The sequence below is a fragment of the Trichechus manatus genome, unplaced genomic scaffold (genome assembly GCF_000243295.1).
Source record: "Trichechus manatus latirostris isolate Lorelei unplaced genomic scaffold, TriManLat1.0 scaffold00048, whole genome shotgun sequence".
In the NCBI taxonomy this organism is placed as follows: domain Eukaryota; kingdom Metazoa; phylum Chordata; class Mammalia; order Sirenia; family Trichechidae; genus Trichechus; species Trichechus manatus.
In genome coordinates this window covers 9,051,660-9,069,367 of record NW_004443984.1, presented here as the reverse complement: position 1 = coordinate 9,069,367, position 17,708 = coordinate 9,051,660, and the positions used below count along the sequence as shown (strand labels likewise).

Sequence of the window (17,708 nt, the reverse complement as noted above, 5' to 3'; positions counted from 1 at the left end):
CATCCTTTACTGGCTATTATGGATTGCACTGTATCCTCCCAAAATATGCGTGGGAATTCTAACCCCTATACTTGTGGATGGAGCCCTGGTAGCACAATTGTTAAAGCACTTGGCTGCTAACCGATAGTTCGGTGGTTTGAACCCATCAGTGGCTCCGCAGAAGAAAAGACCTGGCGATCTGCTCCCATAAAGATTACAGCCTAGGAAACTCTATGGGGCAGTTCTACTCTGTCCTATAAGGTTGATGAGTCAGAATCGACTTGCACACAACACGCCTATGGACGCAATCTTGTTTGGAGATGGGGTTTTCTTTGTTTTGTTAATGAAGTCGCATCACTGTGCAGTGTGTCCTAAATCTAATCGCCTCTGAGCGATAAGGGACAGCACAGACACAGAGACACGCAAGCATACATGAGGAAGAGAGGTGCTATGTGAGGACCACCAAGGACCCCAGGAAGGCCAGGAGGACTACAGAGGCTAAAAGACACAAGGATCTTCCCCAGAGCCAACAGAGAGAGCCTTCCTTTAGACCTGGTGCTCTGAATTTGAACTTCTAGCCTCCTAAACTACGAGAAAATAAATTTCTGTTCATTAAAGCCACCCACGTGTGGTATTTGTGTTACAGCAGCACTAGGAAACTGAGAAACTGGCTGTGCCTTTGGGCTGGTGCTGCTTAGGCACACTGAGCCTCAGTTTCCTCATCTGTAATTAAGGATGAGGTTGTTGTGAGGTTTACAGGAGAATCATCGCCTGCATTAGCACATGCAGCACACGGCACAGTTCCTGGCATGCAAAGGTACTCACAAACTGTCTGCCTGGAATGTGACCCAGGGGGAGACCAACATATACAGTAATTCTCATACATGGCAGGTGGGGGTATACTAATGACAGAAGTTCAGGTAATAGGCAAGGAGGGGGAGTCCAAGGGAGAAGGAAAACAGAACAGTGTGGGAAGAACCAGGCAAAGCTTCCCCAGGGGGGGTGGCAGTAGAACTGAAAGGGTGGCTTGGACTCTGATAGTGGCTGTGAGGGGAGGGGAAGATACCTAGGCCCAGGGGACGGCCTGAGCAAAAACACAGGCGTGAGACGGCTGTGACCTGGTGGAACTGGGGCAAGGGGGTGGGAGATGAGGCTGGGAAGGAAGATAGAGGTAAACTGGGTACCATCTCTAAGGTCATTCTTCATTCACTCACGCATTCATTCATTCAGGTACTGACTGTGTAGACACAGTCCCTGCCCTGAGGGGGAGTCCCGCGTCAGGGCCCAGAGAACTAATCCCAGGCCCCGAGGGCCCATGTGGCATCTATGCTGGGTCCAACCTTAGAGCTCCTTCCTGCAGGTGAGAACAGGAACTGCTGGGGAAGGAAGACCGGAAGTCACAGTTCACAGCTCCTCCTGGGGAGGGCAGAAATAGAGGCACACCTCTCCCTCTCAGGGGACACCATGACCACTGCAGGGTGCCTGCACTTCTTACAGGGCTGTGGGCTGCCCACGAGGACAGGGCTCCCTGGGGAGAGGCAGTGCACAGAGACCAGCCAACCAGGAGCCAAGGCTGGGCTTCTCAAAGCCACGTGCAGGGAAAGCCGGGAGCACACAAGCCCCAGGAACAACCTGGAGCAGCTCCTGGAGTATCCATTTTAAACACACTTGGGGAAGGGATTCTATAAAAATAAACGCAGCTGCACTACAGAGCTGCACTGTCCAGTACAGCAGCCACTAGAAATGTGCCCGCTGCACACTTCCATTACTTCATTTTTATGTAATTTAATTTTAATTAACTTAAATTTAAAATGAAAAACTAAAGTATTTTTTCCATTAAACATAACTTTTTGTGTTTCATTTCATTTTAACTGTTGAAACTTTAGCATCCGAATTGAGATGTGTTAGAACTGTAAAATACACACCAGATTTCAAAAACTTAGTAGAAAAAAATGTAAAATATCTAATGATTATTACATAATGTCATTATATATTAGTATTACATTTTACTTACATGATAATATTTTGGGTATACTGGGTTAAATAAAAGACACTATTAAAATTAATTCCACCTGTTTCTTTTAGTTTTTAAAATATGGCTACTAGAAAACCATTTAAATTAAGCAACATCATGATCCTGATGCCATGTTCGTCTAAACTAATCAACAACCTGTGGTATGCAGATGACATAACCTTGCTTGCTGAAAGCAAAGAGGACTTAAAGCACTTACTGAAGATCAAAGACTACAGCCTTCAATATGGATTACACCTCAACATAAAGAAAACAAAAATCCTCACAACTGGACCAGTAAGCAACATCATGATCAAGACTGAAGTTGTCAAAGATTTCATTTTACTTGGATCCATAATCAACGCCCACGGAAGCAGCAGTCGAGAAATCAAATGATATATTACATTGGGCAAATCTGCTGCAAAAGGCCTCTTTAAAGTGTTAAAAAGCAAAAAAATCACCTTGAGGACTAAGGTGTGCCTGATCCAAGCCATGGTATTTTCAACTGCCTCATATGCATGCAAAAGCTGGACAATGAATAAGGAAGACTGAAGAAAAAATGATCATTTAAATTATGGTGCTGGTAAAGAATATACCATCGACTGCCAGAAGAACGAACAAATCTGTCTCGGAAGAAGTACAGCTAAAAGGCTCTTCAGAAGTGAGAACAGTGAGACTTTGTCTCACTCACTTTGGACATGTGATCAGGAGGAACTAGTCCCTGGAGAAGGATATCATGCTTCATAAAGTAGAGGGTCAGTGAAAAAGAGGAAGACCCTCAACAAGATGGATCAACACAGTGGCTGCAACAATGGGCTCAAACATAGCAACGACCGTAAGGATGATGCAGGACCACGCAACAATTCATTCTGTTGTACATAAGGTCACTATGAGTCGGAACTGACTCAATGGCACCTAACAACATGTGGCTCACACTGTATCTGTATTTGAAAGCGTTACTCTAGAGCTATGCTGTCCAATATAGTAGCCACTAGCCACTTGTGGCTATTTAAATTTAAATTAATTCAAGTTAAATAAAATAAAAATTCAGTTCCTTAGTCGCACTCGCCACATTTCAAGTGTTAAATTGCCACATGTGGCTATTGGCTACCTAGTTGGACCATGCAGACATAGACCATTTCCATCACTGAAGAAAGTTCTATCGGGCAGTGCTGTTCTAGAGCTAAGTAGAAAACAATTTTGCATGTATTTTTCAACCAAAATATAAGATTTTTTAAAAGTTTCACTCATCAGTTGATACCTCCAGATCCCCAAGGGACAAGCATACACATGCAAGTTCTAACTGCCAGGCACTGTGTTCCTCCACCCTGGGTCCTGCTATGTCCACTTGTACTATTAATTTACTAAACGGGTTTCCTGAAATCAACAGTGAATTGTCTCTCTTTTTAACTCGATGTCATTATCAGCAATAATTTCCACGAAATCACATCACAGTATCTCGCTCCTGGGTGGACTGGGGAGCAGGGGTAATAATCAGAGGCAACTGTAAGAGTGGACCAGGGTTGGGGAGGGGAGGAAGCTAAATCTACTGGTCCAGTTGGAACCCACTGAGCAGGCAGCAGGCTGGGCATGCCTGTGAGGGGTCAACATAGGACACACTGAGTCAGCTGAAGGGTGGGTCTGGAGGGGACAGCACCCAGGAGAGGTGAAGAGATCCCCCAGCAACAAGAGAAGATCAGAGACAGAGCCTAGATTTAAGGGATGGAGAAGAAAACAGAAAAGGCAGAAAGTTCAGACATCTCACTGAACTACCACAAGTGCTGAGTGCTTCACGAAGCAGGATCTGAGGGTTGTTCTGGGGTCCCAAGCCACAGGCCACAGAGCTCCAGGAGCAGGGTCAGGGCCCATCAGGACAGAAACACAACCACTCAGCCCTACAGGTACAGCTGTTCTTGGTTCAGAGCTGGCTTGAGCTGTGCTTTGCATAGAATTTGCATGCTGCTCATTTAATGGGAAGCAGCAGGATGGTGCATGGGGACTGGGCACTGCTGGGAATCAGAATTGTTCCATGACTCTCCAGGCCTGTTTCTTCATCAGGAATGATAACTCCTATCTCCTCTGCAGATTAAATGCTACATGCTGGTCCCTCTACCTTCTTGCCTGGCCAACTCCTCTCATCCTTCAGGTCTCAGCTTAGACAGCACCACTTCCAGGAAGTCCTCCCTGTCCTCCCTTCCCATCCCCCCTGCAAGTCCAGGTTTGCTAGCCTTCTCTTTGTTATCAAAGTTCCCCAGGCTTCTCCTCACACTCACTACCCAGGATGGTAACTATTAGCTTACACACTTGCTCCACCATCTGACCATGAACTTGCTGAGGGCAGACCCCAGGTCTCCTTTACCATGGCATTTCCCATGCCTAGGATGATGCCTGGTATGGAGATGTTATCAAGTTAGCTGAATGAATGAGAATGAGTGAATGTTGTGTTGAGTCTGAGGCTCCGTGAGATGTCCAGAGGCAGGTGTCTGACAGAGAACTGAAAGTAGAGGCAGAACTCGGAAGAGAAAGGCAAGATGGAGGAGAGATGTGACATGTTTCCCCCTCTGGGCTATGGTTCCCTAGAGGACCCTAAATGAGGAGGGGACCAAGAACCCATCCCCTGAGCAAGGCTGAAGGCCCTGCAGGAGAAAAGGCCAAGGAAGAACACACTCTTCAATTTTTTGAGGGGCCGACCCTGGATGGAGGAAGCAGAGGTGTCCCTGTGGGTCCCCTGGGAACAGAGCCAGGACAGGTTGCTGAGGTTTCAGGGAGGCTAACTTTGCCTCAACGTGCAGAAGTCTTATAGGTGCCAAAAAGCAAAGGTGGACTGGCCTGCTCTGGGGAGATAAGCTCCCATCACAAGAAATATGCAAGCAGAGGCTGGTCCTCCACTTGGTGGTGATTCAAAGACCTGATGGAGAAGCGCTGGATTAGATGACCCCTCAGGTCCCTTCTAGCCCGAGAGACGAGGACGGCAGGACAGCTTGGCCATCTCTAGAGCCTGGAACCACCCTCTGGGGAGAGCAGCCCCTTGTCCCCGGGCATCGTCTCTGGTCAGGTCCTGACCACGGGGGAGCCCTGTGCTTCAGAACACATCAACCCTCTCAACAGATTCCTACTGACTCTTTGCAGAGGTGCTGGGGCAGCCAAAAGTGTTCTTTGGGATGTTAACTGGCCTGGCAGCATAAAACAAAAAAGGTTCCAAACTTTGGAAAAGGACTAGGGTTCTTTTTCTTGGTGAAACAGCCCATGATATCTCACTGAATTCACTGAACAACTAGGGAGATGCTGGTAGACAATAAAGGGCTCTTGGCCAGGAGGTGGGAGATGTAGTTCCAGCTCTACCTCTGCCAGAAACTCACTGTGGGAGCCTGGACAGATTTCTTCCCTCTGGGCCTCAGTTTCCCCATTTCTGAAATGTGAGCACCTCCCTTATTATGAAGCTCAAAGGAGCTTCCTTGTGTGAGATATGGAAGCAAAAGTCCTATAAAGTGTGAGAAACTGTTATTTTCTCCCTGTTCCTCAACCGCTGAGGAAGAAGATGATAAATTAACCCAAAGGTGAAGGATTTCTGCTCCTCTTAAGGGCTAGGCAAGCCGCCTTTTCTATGCAGAAGTTGGGAACCAGGGAGATTTTACAGAGACCTCTTGTATCTGCAAGTGCCTCTCAGGGAGCATAGGGGAGAGGATTCTGAATGCAGGACTGAAGGAGCAGGAGGCAGAGGCTGTGGCCTGGGAGAAGGAGGAGATGGGGCTCTTGGGAGGAAGGCTGGTGGCTGGGGAAAGTGACTGGAGTTTTAGAGAAGTCCTGAAGTTCGAGGATTTAGGTGGAGGGCAAGTGGATATGGAGGCTGGAGTTCTTGAGGGAAGAGAGCTGGAAGGAGCAGGGTGAGGACCAGCTTTGGCATTGGTAACAGTGGAAGCCTGGGCAGGACATTGTCTGTGCACTCCAGCTGTCTCCTGCCTGGACAAGAATCTTCAGACCAACCTGTCGGTGTCCACCTGCGCCCTTCAGAGGCCTTCCCTCCTGGCCTGGGGGCAATGCTGTCCCTTCAGTCCCCTCAGGCTGGCCCCAGGCCCTGCCCGCCAGTCCTCAAAGGCAGCGAGCTGCTCCCGGGCGCCCTCACCTCCACGAGCGGGTAGGCGATCTCGTTGTAGATCTGCTCGGTGAAGTGATCCATGTAGTAGGCGCCGTCAAAAGTGAACTGCTTGGGAGGCTCGTCGGCGGCGTCTGGGTTCTGGATGAAGCACTGGCCGCGCGCGCAGTCCACCGTCACCACGGGCTGGCAGTTCAGCTCCCGCTCCCGCTGGTTCATGGGACGGCAGCGCACCACCACCTTCACCGACTCGGAGGCCATGGCGCCGCGGCCGCGGTCTCCGGAGCGCGGTCCGACGTGGGCACCTGGGCCGGGGCAGACGCCCACAGGCCGGGGTAACCGCGGCTGCCGGGGCCAAGGGGAGTGGCCAGCGCCGGCCGCGGGGGGCGGGGCCTGGAAATGGAGGCGGGGCCGCGGCGGGACAGCGGGATTCCTCCGGGGGCGCCCCGAGAGGCGGCGTAGGGGCGCGGGGGCTGCGGGGGAATCACAGGGCAGGGGCCGCCGCCTCCTCCTGCGCCCGGGCTCGCCCGTCCCTGAGGCCCGGCCTGGGCGGGGACGTGGGGGATCCGCGCTGCAGGCTCCGCCGCAGGACCCGAGCCCCCGGAGCCGGCCGCCCGCCCGCCGCCGCCGCCGCGGCGTTCGCGGTTGCTGGGCAACGCCCCTGGCGTCACAGGCGTCGTTCCCGAGAACGTCTTTGCGTTCTCCGCGCCTGGCCGCAAGGAGCGGGGCGCAAGGGGCGGTGTCCCGGTGCGGAGCGTCGAGCATTCCCTGGGTAGAGGCGCGCACGCGTGGGCTGCTTTCCAGGAAAGACCGGCATTGGCTTGCCTGGAGCGGCTGCCTGCTCCGTTATCTTCTCTAATCCTCACACCCACAGTCCAGAGAGTTAAGCAACTTGCCTGAGGTTGTCTCGCCAAGATTCGGAGCCCAGGCTGCATTTCACCACAGAGCTAAGCGAGAACCAAGAGACATCTCACACGGAGGTTAGACCTACTGAGAAAGGCAACAAGGACCCTGCTGCCCTTTGCCTGTATACCTGTATTGGCTCAGGAGAAGGCTGTCCCAGAGCCCACAGCACCCTGTGCAGAGTGAAGCTTCTCTAATGCCACGCCTCTACTCAACGATTTAAAAAAAAGCTTTGGGAGTCAAAGCCTTCTGGCTGGAGAGGTCGCCCATCTTGGCTCAGCACACGTCCCCCAGTAAGAAGGGCGGCTCTGTCAAGGCTCCCCTGGGCTCCCCTCTGTGCACATAAACACTGTCAGCTACAAGCCAGGCACAGTGACAGAGGCCCTGGGGAGACTGCCCAATCCCTGCCTTCCTGGAGCCCAGAGTCTAGTAGGGAGACTGACATTAGAAAACAAAATCCCACAAATGAAAATGATTATAAACCAAAGGTCTGGTTTCATGGGACATCTACCAAGACAGCCTCACCAAGCCTGGGGGTCAGACGAGGTTTCCTATGAGTCATTCCTCCAGGATTCCCACTGCCCACCAAAGCCAAGTCCCCTCTGGCAGGGCCTACATCAGTTCTACCTTCAGGTGGTTCTGCTCAGACCCCATCTCCAAGGAAACAAATAGGGTTGGCTCAGTGAGGTGGCCTCTGACAGCCATGGTGCCAGATGTGAAGGTTGAGTTACTCAGGTGAAGGGAAAGGAAAAGGATAAAACCTGTCCAGGCTGTGCAAAGGTCCTGTAGCATGCTGCAGTGATAAAAGCCAGAGCATAAGGATTTGAGTCTTTTCCCTATAGAAAATACCACTGAAGGTTTAAGCAGAAGATGAACATGATAAAATGTACTTACCTGATTCTTTAAGGACATCAGGCCAGGGCATCTGTCTGGTCCACCATTGGCTCTTCAGCACCAGCTGAAGGTATGTTAGACAAACAAAAACAGAACAGGCAAACTGGACAAAGACCTCACCTTTCTAAGGAAAAGTCTGTACTAAACAATCTGAAGAAACACATTTTTATTTGTTTCAAGTCCATACAGTAAGAAGAACCAGGCTACCCAGGTAGTGCTGGTTTGAACAGAGAGAAAACTGTGGCCTGTAATTAAGACATTGAGGACTTCTGCACACATGGCCCGAAGACCTTGCACTACTTGTAACACGTGATCAATAAATGCTGTTTGAAGAAATGTTAAAGTGCTTGGGGGAAGGCCAGTCTTTCAGTGTGCTGAATATTCCCGACACCTTGTCTGCAAGGATCTCTGGTGGTGCAATAGTTAAGTACTCAGCTGCTAATCGACAGGTTGGAAGTTTGAATCCACCAGCCGCTCCGTCGGAGAAAAGAGTTGGCAATCTGCTCCTGTAAAGATTACAGCCTTGGAAACCCTATGGGGCAGTTCTGCTCCATCCTACAGGGTTGCTATGAGTCAGAATCGACATCACACCACCACCCTTGTCTAGTGATAGGGATAGTTAAAGCAACAAACCCATCCCTCACTGAGGTAAGCTTTGGCCCTAGCCTTGGCCAGTTAACAGTTCTTCTTAAATGCCTGTCACCAGGGCTGTAATCCAGGGCACTGAATCACAGAGCTCTTTCCTCATCAGGGGAAAGTGAGGCTGGGACCTCCACTCAGGACCAGGACTTTGCCCAGGGAAGAGATGGGCCCAGTAGAAATGGCTGTAAACCTAGTCCCAGGTTCCCATGCACATTCAATCTAAGATTACTGCTGTGTTTCCAATGAAAAGGACCCCCAAAGAACAGCTTCCTCCTGTTTCTTGGGACAACACCTCTCTCTCGTCTGGCAAGAAAATCACAAGGTGCTTAGCTAAGATCACGTTCTGGGTGGGAGTTGCAGGCTGAGCACACCAGGCCTGAGTCTCCTGGCATCCTACCTTCTCACTCACCAAGTTTGCCTCTCTGCTTTCTATTCTGTTGGAGCTGCCCTCTTTTTCCAGGAATACAAAATCTGTTACTTTCAAGGCACTGAACAGTCACATCCCACTCCCAAATGGGGGACAGAGCAGCCCCCAGACTCGGGATTAGGCCTCTGCCTCAGGACTAGAAGTTCACCCAAAATGAACTGGTCCCTAAACTTAACAATTCAGTAGATTCCTATTTGTCAAGCTGACACTTGGATTTGTCAGTCGCCAGCAGGGCCCACTGCCTTAGACTAGAGTCATTTCCCTGGACCCACTGCCCACTGAGGCCAAGCCCCCTCTAGCAGGGCCCACAGCAGTTCTACCTTTGGTTGGTTCTGCTCGGACCCCATCTTCAAGAAAGGGAAAGAAACGGGGCTGGCCTGATCAGGTGGCTCCTGACACTGTGGTCAGCACCGCATTAAAGGAGGTATCAGCATTGGGCGGCTTCCTAAGGCAGCCATCAAACCCCAGACTGCTAGCCCTCCCAGCCCAATGACTAAAGGAAATGAGCCGTCGGTGGTGGGCAGGTCTTGGTAGTTCCTGGGAGTGTGGGGGAGGGGATGAGTATTGGGGCATGACTTCCAAGAAAGCTGGACTCACAATCCTGTGGGTTTGGGTGTGGACAAACCAGCCTTCCTAAGCAGTACACAGAGATTCTTTGCTCTATCTGCTGGTTCATGTCCCTTTCTGCACTCAGCTTTAACCTGTGCCCAGGTTTTGCGTGGCACAACTTTTTATCCATCCTGCCCTTTCCACACCTTCCTAACCCCTATTCCTCAGAACTAAAGTTCATGTGGGAAACAGGCAGAGTTCTGTCAGCCTCTGCCCCCACACCCACATGCTCCACCAAGTCATCTCTGCGCTCTCTCAGTGTGGGGTTGACTCACTGCTCAAGTCTTTGCCCAAAGTGAGGACTCACTCCTGCTTCCCTCAGCACCTCGCCCTCACTTGTCTGGTTTCCTCAGTCAGGAGCTCTCTGGGGACTCTCAACCAGGGCCCCAAGGCCAGCCTACACTTCCATCATGAAGAAAACCTTCCACCCACCTCAGAAAGCTCCCATCCTAGAAGCTAAGTGGAAGCTCAGATACAACAGCATCCAAAGTCACCCAGCACAGTAACAGAAGCTTAGAGCTCTGCTGCCCCTCCTGAAAACTCAGGAGGTCACATATCCTGTAAGCGGCTCTCTGAATCTCAGGGGTCCCCCTCCCACAGGTACTGAAGTGATACAAGACTAGTCCAAGGGGCTGAGTGACCGGATAGGACTGGTGACCAGCAGGGTGGAAGAAGGCAGAGCGGCCTGCTGAGGCCCAGGAGCTGGGATGAGGCAGGGCCTGTGGGCATGGGGCCTGGCACCTAGCCCAGGCCCTGCAGCTCTGCCTCAGACTTGGCATGGCCCAGGGGCCGGAGAATCCGGGGTAGCCTGCCCTCAGGCCCACAGTCCTGCTCCTCGTAGTCAGGGTTCAGATGGCCCATGTCCAGGGAGCAGAAGAGGCTGCGCTCTGTGCCAGAGTGGTGCTCCACCAGGGCCTCCAGGCTGGGGAACTCGGCTGGCAAATGCTGGTGGGGAGAGGGGGAAAAGGAGCTTCAGCTCCAGCTTCCGTCTCCTCAGGGCTCCCACCAGGTACCCACTACTCCCCTCACAGATCCTGACCCATTTCAGAGAGAAGAAAACTAGAGCTCAGAGAGGGAACATGTCCTGCTCACAGCAGTCAGACACCATTCCTTCTTTCCGTCCTCGCAGCCTTCAGCCTAGAAGCAAGGGTGCATGTCTAAAAAGCCCTGCCAGCCCAGCCAAGTCCCTGAAAACCAGAGGTCAAGATGACTCCAGACCCAGTCTGAGGCTGTGTGAGCTTAAGCAAGCCCTTCCCTCTGTGAGTCAGCTTCCTCCTCTCCTAAAAGTTGGGCTAGGGTGTGGGAAAGCCGGGATCCCTATAGAAATGCGAGGCATGACCCTGACCCCAGACTCTCTGAAACCACCTGCGGAAAGGCAGGCCCTCGGTGAGGCGGCACCACCCTAGTCCTCCAAGAGCCTTCAAGTCAAGGGGAAGACAGCAGAGGCGGGGCTAGCAGGGCGCAATGACAAAGGAGCTATGCAGTAAGTGGAGAGCTAAACAAGGGGCGGGGCCAGAGAGAGCCAATGAGGGGCTCCGATGAAGCTGGCTCAAGACCTCTGCAGACAAGGGTGGGGCATAAAGGGTGGGGGTGGGGCCAGAGGCGGGGCCAGTGGCAGAGCAGGCGGCCCGCAGTCTTACTTCCACGCAGTAGCGGCCCAGGTGGTTCCGGAAGACTTGGTGGGGCACCACGCCGCACTGCGTTCGCACTGACAGACACCACTGGCCGATGGCGCCCGGCTCGGGCCAGAGGAGGAAGGCCCCAAGCACGTCTCTCCGCAGCAGATTCAGGGCACAGGGCCTAGGCAGACAGGGCAGAGGCTGAGGGCGCGACCCCTAGTCTGGGCCCAGCCTCTGGGCAATGGACATAACAGCTCCAACAGCGCAGAGGTGGCCCGACGAAACGCGATCGGATGACACGCGATCGTGTGTCATGTGTAAATCTGACCCAGAGTAGGCCTTCAATAAAAATAAGCTTTTAAAAACTAAAAAGTTTCTAAGGAGTCTTTCAATTTGATAACTTCTAGACCCAATCGGGAGAGAGTTTTTTTCAATGATGCTTTAGCCCCTGCATGTGCTCTGGAGGCTGGAAATAGCCTAAGCTTCCTCGAAATTCAGAGCTGACAATTTAGGGATCAGTCGCCCTGTAGAACTGGCCAGGTGCTGAGGGCTTCACCTCAACTTCCTCATTTGGGGTTGATACGTTGTGGGGTTGTTAACCAATGTCATAAAACAACGTGTACTTCTGTTTCATGAGAAACTATTTGTTCTGTAAGCCTTCACCTTAAGTACAATAAAAAAAAAAATAAACTTCATTTGATCCTTTCCACAGCCCTGCAATAAAGGCCTTTTATTATCCTTTTACATTTGAGGATACTGAGGCCCAGGTGGTGAAGTCCCGGGCCTTCAGTCAGTGAGGGCGGGAGGAGCATGCATGTCAGGGCCCTGGGGGAGCCCACAGCCCCTGCCTCTGCCCACCCAAGGGCCTGGACACCTGGCTAGGGCAGGTCCCTCCTACCTGGAGATGCCAGCAAAGGCCCAGATGTTCTCGGTTAAGCTGCCCTCGCTCTCCACCAGGCATGCGGAGCCGCTGGGACCCCGTGGCCATGCCTCCCACGCTGCAGGGACTAAGGAGACAGCCCAGGAAGGGGTCAGCAGGAGAGGTGCCATCTCTCCATGCCTGCCCGCCCCACCCCCACAGGCCCCATCACCCCCATGCTTGTCTCCCCACCAAGCCTCTTCCCTACCCATTAGGCACACATCCCGTCCCCCAAAAGACACCCCCTACAGGCACACCGTGACTCGCACATACACAGCTATGCAGTCACCTAGGTAAGCCCTGGGCGCAGACCAGATGCACACACTTGTGCACAGGCACCTACTCAAAAGGCAGCACAGCCTTGCAGAAATGCATACTCAGCTGCCCTCTCTCCCAGGCACAGATGCATACAGGCATGTGTCCCAGGTGCCCACAGGGCAGGCATGCTCCTCCACACGTGTGCCCCTGCATGCACCCACGCTCACAGGCCTCCCGAGCTGACAGCTGCAGCTGAGTCTCATAGGTGCAGCCACGGTAGGCCCCCGAGCGGATCACTTTGCTGCGAATGGCCTTCTTGCGAACCAGTGTGGGCGAACAGTAGGGATTCCCGAGGCGGGCATGGCGGGTGCCCCCACGGCCTTCCAACTCTAGCAGTTCCTTCTAGGGCACCAAGAGGGGTCATGGAGACACGTGGACATATTCAGGCTCAGCTATGTGAAGCCCCCTCCACTGAAGTCCAGATCCCCCATGTGTTCCTCAAGGACACCCAAGCCCCTCACCCAGTTCCCTTGCCTACTGCCCACTCCCTAGCTGGGGTGCTGCATACCCTACTGCCTGGTGGCCCCTCTGCTGGCAGCCGCCGGAAGGAGACCAGTGCATGAACGTTCTGTGAAAGCTGATCACGGCTGAAGGGCTCCCGTACCAGGCCAAAGGGGCCCCGAGGGCTGCGCAGTAGCTTCAGGGGCACATCCCCTGCAGGCCCTGGGCAAGGCTCCGGCTGTGCCCGCTCCTCCGGGTGCTGCAAGAGGTAGGCCAGCTGGAAGGAGCGACAGAGGAGCAGGTGCAGGATCTGGACCTAGGGAGGGGCGGGAGGTAGGCTCAGCTGGGAGAGGTCTCCTGGGAAATTCCTTAGGCATCAACCCATTCACCATGAGTGCATGGCTAGCTTTTTGGCTGGGGATGCTCTTCCTCATTCTTCCTGGGAAAACTCTTACTTACCCCTCAAAATCTCACCACCATGCAGCCTCCTCTGACAGTTTCTTTTATTCTTTAACAAATACTGAGCAACTACTTTGTGCCAGGCACCATGCTTGGAGCTGGGAATACAGTCACGGGCTAAATGCGCGCCTCCCCCAGCACTGTGTGTGGATCCTCTGAGGAGTGGCTAAGAGCCCAAGGCCTGGAGTCACAGTGCCAGGGTTCCAATCCTGGCTCTGCCACATAGGCGCTATTGAGTGATCCTGGGCAGAGCATGGCACCTCTCTGTGCCTCAGTTTCCTCATCTCCACCTCTCTATGCTCCTTTGAGGAGTCTATGAGGCAGAGTACAGAAAACCTCCAGCATAGGCCCAGCACTTGGCTTGGGCCAGTATATTCTACCCCTTTTCCCCGACACACTGTCTAGCCCCTACATGTTGGAACCATGAACTTCAAAAGATCAAGGACCCTGTCTCAGCCACCTGTCACCCCAGTAGCCAGAACAGGGTCTGGCGTACAATGGGTAATGGCAAATGCTCACTTCACGGAAGCAAACCCAGACTCTGCTTGTAATATAACTGGCTGCCGCCAAGGCTCTGTCCTTCATGACAGTCACTCTGGCCTTGACAACCAAGATCCATTCGCCCATCCACTACACGGGAACAGGCACTGGGACAGTTTAAGACCCAGACTCAGTCTCTGCTCTCAGACAACTCAGTGTTTGTAATTAGGGACAGCCCGATGATGAAGCACGGTTCACGCCACAGGGCCCAGAGGAGTTGGGGTGGGCTTCAGACCCTTGAAGGGCACGCTGGAGTTTGCAAGATGAGAAGGGACAGGCACTCCAGACAGAGAGAACAACACACGCAAAGGCCTGGAAGGTTGACCCTACAATTTCCAAGTGCAGGGCCAGGGTCCCACCTCAGGCCCTAGGGGATGCTGAGGCCACTGGCTCACTTCTGGGGAGCCCTCAATGGGCAGAGCTGCAGAAGGAGCAGGTGTGGGGAGGGCACACACCCAGAGGGGACTCAGGGCAGCTTGACTGAGCTGGAACCTGCCTTCATTCCCAGCCTCCACGGTGGTCCCCTGCCTTGGGCCCAGATACCTCTCCAGGTTGGCTGCCCACAAAGAGGTGGCAGAAGAGCTTGCTGGCCGGGCTCCGCGGGTTTCGGGCAATGAAGGCAAACTGGCAGTCAGCCGGGCACCAGGTGGAGTGGAGTATGCGTCTCAGGGCATGAGCCATCAGGAGCACCTGGGGAAGTGGTGCATGGTGACCACCATCAGACCCGCCACCTAGCCTGCGGCTGCCGGCCCAGCTGGACCCCTATACCTGCTAGCAGCCTCCCAGGGCCTGCTCTCCCACCTGCCCAGCTTGGGGCCTAGCTGGCTCCTGGAGTGAAGAAATCCTCCCACCCCCCAGAGCTGCTCAACCCTGCTTCAAATCTAAACCCCCATCCTTTACATGGCTGCAAGGCTTGGATCCCCGGCTCCCCACTGCTGACCTGCAGGTTCAGGTCATCACACCTGAACTTGATGGGCACCAGGAGGAGAAGATGAGGGGCAGGAAAAGGATGGGCATCTGAAAAGGGACCCCCAACAGCCTCCAGCTTAGTATAGCCTCCTTCCACTGCTATGAGAGGCCAGCCACAGGCCACAGGCCACCGCTGGGCAGGCCTACAAAAGGCCAGGGAAGCCGTGGAAATGCAGCCACACTTCAGCCACAGGGCTGGGTGTCCCTGATGCTCAGGCAGGAGGCAGCCGCGGAGGGCTGGGCAGGGTGCGGGGAGATGGAGGAGAAACTGTTGCCCGAGCTCGCCCTGGGGGACAGGACCTTGAGAGAGAAAGTACAAAGGCCCCAGAAGGCTGGGGAGCCAGGGAGGCTCAGGGGGAGAGGCTGGGACTGAGCTGAGACCGAGACCTGGGTAGAGGTGAGCATGTCCCAGAGAGAGGAGACACCTGTCCCTATCAAGTCCTCACCTATACTCACGGCTCCTACCTCACCCTCCCCGCTGTAGATCTTGAGGCCCTGAAGGCTGAATTTCAGGATGACAGCCCGGCGTCTGGGACAGTCCTGGGTGGGAAGAGAGTTGGCGGGGAAGCAGGCATTATCTCCTGGGCCCTGCCCTGCCCCACCCCATCTCAGGACCATTCACTAAGGCTGGTCAGCCAGCTCCACCTCACCTGCCAGGTGACTGAGCCCTGGCCAGTGGACCCACCAGGAGCTGGAGGAAGTGTGGATGGCTCCCAGGGGCCACCTCCTGACCAGGGCCAAGCTGGCTATGTTCTGACCATCTCCCACACCTCTCATCTGTGACTGTCATCCGTGAGGCTCAGGTCTCACACTGCCCAGAGAAAGGGAGTCCCTGGGTATGGTCCTGGCTGGGCCCACCTCAGAGTGGCTTTAATCCTGCACCTCTTAGGCTGCATGCACACACCATCTCTACACTGGAGTGTGTGTGGGGAAGGTGGACCAGATGGTCCCGAAGGGCCATTCCCAACCTGACGTCCCAAGGCTGTGATCTTCATTGGGGAAGTGTGTTCCCAGCCCCCTAGCCCACCTACCTTCAGTGCCCACAGCTGCTGCTGTACCAGCCACACACTCTCCTGGATGTTCAGGTCGTCCACGGGGAAGGAGCCCACATACTGCTCAGGGTTGGGGATGGGTGGGAAGCAGGGATTCAGGCCCATGGCTCTGAGGCCCATCCTCCAATCTCCCCCCAGACACACACCACACACTCTGCTTTGTCAGATAAGCTGTGGACTGTGACGGAGCACTGTCCATGAAGTCCGGGCTCTGCTACCTTCCCAACAGGTGACCTTGGTCAAGTCACTGCACGCTCTGGGGCCCCATCTCCTCATCTATGAGCACACACACTCCAAAGCCTCAGTCAGAGAAGGCAGACATGGTAACAGGCCCTTGACTAACAACTCCCTTCCCCCAGGGCCTGCCACCCAATAACTGCCCCTCAGAGCACACCTGGATGGGGCGGCCCCACCCACCTGGGCAAACTTGGTGATGCACCTGGGCCTATGAGGGGCAGGACCACAGTCGGAGGCCCTCCGGCCACCAGCCCCGGCCTTCTGCATGGCCCGCAGAATGCCAGCGTCAAGCCCACAAGGGAGAAGGCTGCAGAGGGCAAGAGGAGAAGGTTGGTCCCAGGCAGGCGAGCCCCAGTGCTCCCCGTCAGAGGCTGCTGCATTCATTCATTCATTCATCCGACCAATCTTTACAGAGCACCTGATGTATGCCAGGCACTGACCTGGGCACTAGGAACACAGCCCTGAACAAAATGACAAAACCCCTGCCTGCCCTCATGGAGCCATGGGGGAAGCAGACATTAAATAATAAGAAAGACATATAATAGGTTAGATGGTAATGAGCAGGGAAGACAATATTAAATGCCAGTTTGGGGCTGTTGCGTAGCTAGGAAGGCCTCACCAAGGAGATGAATTTGAGGAGATCTGAAGGGGTGTGGTGGTGAGCACCCTCAGTCCTCCCTCCACAGCACGGAGCACCAACTGTGCCGGCTGTAGAGCTAATCTGACCTGGACCCTGTCCCCAGGGGGAGGAGGTGGGGAGTACAGACTTGTAAAGCAGCTTGTACAAAGTGCCTGGGGAAGCGAGGGGGCAGCCTGGGAAGGCACCACCCAGGAGGAGAGGATGGGGGCCAGTAGGAGAGTGGCAGCAAGAAGGACATTCCAGCAGCAAAAATGGAGTATGCCAGGGCACAGAGGAGTGAAGGCAGCTGGGCCCTTAGATGGCAGGCTGGACCCAGGCTGGGCTCAGCCCTAAATGCCGGACTAGGGGAGTGAGGCTCTGCTTTGTGGCAGGAGCTCTGTAGTCCACAGGGTGGCCCATGAGCTGGACGGTCAGAGCTGATGAGGCCAGGGACCTGCTTCACAGGCCTGTGGCCCATTCAGCCCAGCCTGATTCCAGCCCCTTTCCAAAGCCCCCAGCCCCTTGTGGGTCTTGAAAACAAGAACCAAGCCAGACAGTGCAGATTCGAGTTAGGGTGTAGAGAAAGCGGACAATGCCCCCAAGCCCAGGCTCTCATGCTCTCATGCTTCCTGGGGTCCCTCAGCCCCCACCTCCCACACCCACTATAGTGGACAGACAAGTGGAGCAAACCTCTTTCACTAGATGTCCTCAAGGGCGGGAGAACGCTTCCTCCTCAGGCACGTTCAGGGCCACAGCTGGTGCCGATGAAGGAGGAATAAATGAATCATTGGAGAGATGATTACCAGAAAGAATGGCTGAATACTCTGCCTGCATCTTCAAGAACTCTGCTCTCTCAATCTTTCCTGGAGTCAAGGTGGACCCTCACCTCCGTCCCTCATCTTGGTGGTCTGTCTCACTAGGCTACCTGTAACCACTGCACTTGGGATCAGAGACCTGGGTCCGAGTCCTGTGACACT

General features: G+C 54.0%; 2 protein-coding genes across 3 annotated transcripts in view; both read right to left on the bottom strand.

Moving 5' to 3' along the window:
* KIF17 (kinesin family member 17) overlaps positions 1 to 6,344 on the bottom strand; it is a 59,696-nt gene extending 53,352 nt beyond the window's left edge. For both annotated transcript variants that reach the window (XM_004377167.2, XM_012555773.1), the window contains exon 1: positions 6,114 to 6,344. In XM_004377167.2, the coding sequence (XP_004377224.1) occupies positions 6,114 to 6,344 (231 nt within the window). The remainder of the gene's footprint in view (positions 1 to 6,113) is intronic.
* Positions 6,345 to 10,299: 3,955 nt separating this feature from the next.
* SH2D5 (SH2 domain containing 5) lies at positions 10,300 to 16,379 on the bottom strand. The gene is made up of 9 exons (XM_004377166.1): positions 16,293 to 16,379; positions 15,855 to 15,935; positions 15,289 to 15,363; positions 14,398 to 14,544; positions 12,923 to 13,171; positions 12,582 to 12,756; positions 12,076 to 12,184; positions 11,199 to 11,358; positions 10,300 to 10,503 (listed from the first exon to the last, which is right to left on the bottom strand). Exons 1-9 carry the CDS (start codon positions 16,377 to 16,379, stop codon positions 10,300 to 10,302), a joined length of 1,287 nt encoding a protein of 428 aa, XP_004377223.1.
* Positions 16,380 to 17,708: the final 1,329 nt, after the last annotated feature.